This window comes from Stegastes partitus, unplaced genomic scaffold (assembly GCF_000690725.1).
Source record: "Stegastes partitus isolate 25-593 unplaced genomic scaffold, Stegastes_partitus-1.0.2 Scaffold1443, whole genome shotgun sequence".
NCBI classification, from domain to species: domain Eukaryota; kingdom Metazoa; phylum Chordata; class Actinopteri; family Pomacentridae; genus Stegastes; species Stegastes partitus.
This window is the reverse complement of record NW_007579174.1, coordinates 139,044-143,342: the sequence shown is the minus strand read 5'-3', so window position 1 is coordinate 143,342 and position 4,299 is coordinate 139,044. Positions and strand designations below refer to the sequence as shown.

At 40.4% G+C, this 4,299-nt stretch overlaps 1 protein-coding gene across 1 annotated transcript in view; it reads right to left on the bottom strand.

The window, feature by feature from the left end:
* Positions 1 to 4,299, bottom strand: part of LOC103370565 (myosin-4-like) — a 49,757-nt gene that overhangs the window by 5,815 nt on the left and 39,643 nt on the right. Inside the window, exons 13-25 of the mRNA XM_008299664.1 lie at positions 4,203 to 4,299; positions 3,520 to 3,638; positions 3,265 to 3,414; positions 3,012 to 3,182; positions 2,619 to 2,925; positions 2,250 to 2,332; positions 2,064 to 2,151; positions 1,854 to 1,971; positions 1,610 to 1,733; positions 1,376 to 1,512; positions 1,021 to 1,276; positions 568 to 810; positions 56 to 250 (exon numbers count right to left, since the gene is read on the bottom strand). The exon at positions 4,203 to 4,299 is cut by the window's right edge and continues 1 nt beyond it. Coding sequence (XP_008297886.1) covers positions 56 to 250; positions 568 to 810; positions 1,021 to 1,276; positions 1,376 to 1,512; positions 1,610 to 1,733; positions 1,854 to 1,971; positions 2,064 to 2,151; positions 2,250 to 2,332; positions 2,619 to 2,925; positions 3,012 to 3,182; positions 3,265 to 3,414; positions 3,520 to 3,638; positions 4,203 to 4,299 — 2,088 coding nt within the window. The remainder of the gene's footprint in view (positions 1 to 55; positions 251 to 567; positions 811 to 1,020; positions 1,277 to 1,375; positions 1,513 to 1,609; positions 1,734 to 1,853; positions 1,972 to 2,063; positions 2,152 to 2,249; positions 2,333 to 2,618; positions 2,926 to 3,011; positions 3,183 to 3,264; positions 3,415 to 3,519; positions 3,639 to 4,202) is intronic.

Genomic DNA, 4,299 nt, shown 5'->3' with positions numbered 1-4,299 from the left:
TCACTGTCAATACCAAAGATCATTCATATTAATACAAGGTAAAACCAAGAAGTCAAAACAGTTGTTTTCTTACATCATCCACTTGCTGTTCCAGCTTTGTCTTGGCCTTGGTCAGAGTGTTGACTTTGTCTTCCTCTGCCTGGAGGTCATCCAGTGTTTGCTGATGTGCCTCTTGGAGAGCTTTCTTCTCCTTGGTCAACTTGGCAATGGCTTCATCTTGAGAGGCCATTTCCTCTGTCAGGTTTTTCACCTGAAATTAAATGTAAAGTTTAGATTCCCACTTAAGCATAAAACTAATCAAAAGAGTATAACAATGTATAATTCTTGCAAATTTGCTCTGGACTTTAGTTTATGATCTCTGCCTCATTATTTATGACACTGTGACTTTGTTCTTCTTCTAATTTTCTGTTTTCTAAAGATTTGTCCTTTAGTAATGTAAGCCTGGAGAACAGTCACTTTACAGGATACTGCACATACTGTATGAGCATGTGTCAAATAAAAAACTCTTGAATCTCTAACATTCTATTTCTATATTTCTATGTAAAACACTGTGAAAATGAAATGAACCTTGTTTTCTGTGGCATGTTTCTCCTTCTCCACTTTAGCCAAGGTGAGCTCCAAGTCATCAATGTCCTTCTTCAGCTCAGAGCATTCATCCTCCAACTTCCTCTTCTTGGCAGTCAGCTCAGCATTGATTTCCTCTTCATCCTCCAGTCTCTCGGTTGTCTCTTTGAGTTTGGCCTCGAGCTGGATCTTGCTCTTAATCAAACCTTCACACCTTTCCTCAGCATCCGAGAGATTTTCAGATTCCTACAGAAACAACAGGTGTGGTATTGTTTTTATTGAAACATATCTCAAAATGATAGTCAGTAGATTGTTTATGTGTAATTGCAACAACAATAGTGATAATAAATCTAGAAATGCAACAGCATCATAAACATTTGACTAACAAAGATCAGACTAATATGTAGTGATTTTTTCAGCTAAGTGAACATCACATATATTTTCTGTGTTACTTACTGAAGCCACTTGGAGTTGCAGGTCATTCTTCTCCTGCAGCAGGGAAACCATCTTCTCCTCCAGTTCCTTCTTCTTGGCCAAAGCAGCATTTAGATCTGATTGCATCTTCCCATAGTTCTCCTTCATCTGCTGCAACTCCTTCTCAGTCTCAGCACTCTTCAGAAGAGGCTTGATCTTGAAGTACAGATGCATCCAAGGCCAGTTCTTCACATTCATGAATGATCGAACGTTGTACTGGATGGTGAAGATTGCATCTCTACAAAAGTAACACTAATTAGTGTCTAAATATTGTTTTCATTTAACATCACATTGTATTTTTACTGGCAGTTTTGTATTAACTGTATCATAATCCTACCTCCTCTCCATCATCTTAACAAACTCTTTCCTCATTTGATATCCTCTGCAGAGAGCCTGAGTCATGGTCACCAGCGCAGCCAGTTTGTCATCTCTCATCTCCTCAAGGGTACCCAGCAGACCAGCTTTGAAGAACACCTGTGGTGTTAAGTCAGCAGACTTAGTTATTTGTCCACATGGATACAACTGGATAAATTCATAATGAAAGTTAAGACTGTTATTGTTAGACATGTACCTTTGTGTGTCCAAACTTGTACTGAGTGTGGTCCACATCAATGGAGCCCAACAGCTTCTCTGAAGCTTTCTTGTTGTCAATGAACTGTCCCTCAGGGATGACACTGGCGTTCAATACTTTGTATCTACAGGATAAAATGACATTCTTTATCAGATACAGTAACTCTTTGTCTGGTGTCCTCCATCACAGTGCTTAAAGTAAAATCAGGGGAATCTGTAATGCATAAACTGACAATCATGGTCACCTCTGCTTGAAGTCACCGTAGAGGATTCTGCTGGGGAAGCCCTTTCTGCAGATTCTGATGCCCTCCAGCACACCGTTACACCTCAGCTGGTGGATGACCAAGAAGTTCTCCATAAGACCTGAGAGTTGGAAAGTCATAGTTTAAGGTACAGTATTCCTTTGTATTCCCGTAAATCATTTTATGGAAATAGTAATACTGTGGCCTTCATACCTGGGGTCTTTGATTCATTGGGAATCAGGCAACGCACAAAGTGAGGATGAGTGCTCCTCAAGTTGGTCATCAGCTTGCCCAAGTTCTCCTGTGGATCAGCATCATGGGATATTTGGTCAATATGACTTCAATATGAGGTTTTTGATTTAAAAAAAAAAAAAAAGAAACAATACAAAATATACGCACTCTGAAAAGGGCGGACACAGTCTGGAAGGAACCACCCTTCTTCTTGCCACCACCCTTCTTGCCGCCACCACCACCACCAGCCTCTGTTTTCCAAAACAATGAATATCACCTCATGGCACCTCATGTGTCACAATAAACTGCACTTGCTGATTAGGTCTCTATCGCTTACACACTTAGTTCAACCATTTTCAACCACTCCCAGAATTTTACCAATTATCGAGAATAACCTTATTTGTTATTTATAGAAAATCTCTAATACAAGCATCTGGTATTGCCCACAGTGTAGACATTTGTCTTCAGTATCCATATGATAGTTTTACTAGAATGTTGTACAGCATTCTTGTGTCTCTGTTCATTCTGATATCTTACCCTCAGCTGAGGCATGAGATGCATACAGGAAGGCCAGCAGTTTGTTTGCAGACTTCTGGTACAGTTGAACAACTGAGTCGTTCAGTGGGTCCTTGTTCTTGTCCAGCCAGCCAGTGATATTGTAGTCCACTGTACCAGCATAGTGAACCAGGGAGAAGTGAGCCTCAGCCTTGCCCTTTCCAGGCTTTGGCTTCTCAAAGGCCTTGGTCTTGCCAAGATGCTGATCATGCAGCTTGTTCTTGAAAGAAGAGTCTGTAGCTTTGGGGAACATGCACTCCTCTTCAAGGATGGAGAAGATGCCCATTGGCTGAGAAGAATTAACATTTCATGTTAAAAGTTAATCAGCACAAGCAACCATTTTAGCACAAATTAAGAATTTCCTTCTTTACATACCTTCTCAATAAGCTCAATGCAAGCAGCCAAGTCCATACCAAAGTCAATGAACTCCCAATCAATGCCTTCTTTCTTGTACTCCTCTTGCTCCAGGACAAACATGTGGTGGTTGAAGAACTGTTGCAGTTTCTCATTGGTGAAATTGATGCAGAGTTGCTCCAAGCTGTTGTACTGTAAATACAGAAAGGTGTTTAATATCATGGTGAAAGAGTTTTGATTTTTAAACTGGCTCAGAGATTTTTCAACTGCTCACATCAAAGATCTCAAATCCAGCGATATCCAACACTCCAATGAAGAATTGTCTTGGCTGCTTTGTGTCCAGCATCTCATTGATACGGATGACCATCCACAAGAACATTTTCTCATAGACAGACTTGCACAGAGCGCTGACAGCATTGTTGACCTAGAGGATGAGATTGTAATGATACACTTATTCTCCTGGACAGTGCTGTAAGATCCAAAATATTTTTTTAATTTCACTAAGTGAAGCAGTTTCTTTTTTCATTACCTGAGGGACGGTCTGACCTTTAGTCACAAACTCATTGCCGACCTTGACTCTTGGGTAGCACAGAGCTTTCAGCATATCGGCTGAGTTCAGACCCATGAGGTAGGCGATCTTATCAGCCTCTGATTAAAAGAACAAAAATATTTCAAGATTTAATGAAGCTACATCAAAATTATGACATAAACTGCAACATAATTAAAATCCTTGTTCACAGGAGAATAAAGATGTAAATCATATTTTATGTAGTATGTTTGTATGCTAGTGTGCTTGGTTGTCTGTCTCTAAGTGTAGACTGTGATAGACTGGTGACCTGTCCAGGGTGTCCCCTGCTTTCGCCCTAAGTCGGCTGGGATAGACTCCAGCCCCCCGCGACCCTAATGAGGATTAAGCGGTGTATAGATAATGGATGGATGGATGGATGTTTGTATGTTTACAGTAACTTGTAGTCCCTTTGCATTGCGTATGATTTGCCTGTCTGATTCTTTGGACATGGCTTGTAACCCTTTCATTTCCGCACTTATTACATTCCAGCTCTAATGGCTACTGCATGTTACTTCTCACACATCTGAGTGGTTTTATGTACTATTATTATCTATTGTAATTACAGTTTACCTGCTATTGCATCTTTTGATGTTATGTAATGCAATGTGATATGAGGGTGTAATATCAATACATTTATTAATTACCCTCAGTGCCATCAGGCTCAGCCTGCTCCTCTCGCTGCTTCTGCTTGAATTTCATGTTGCCATGATGCATCACAGCACCAGTCAGCTTGTAGATGCC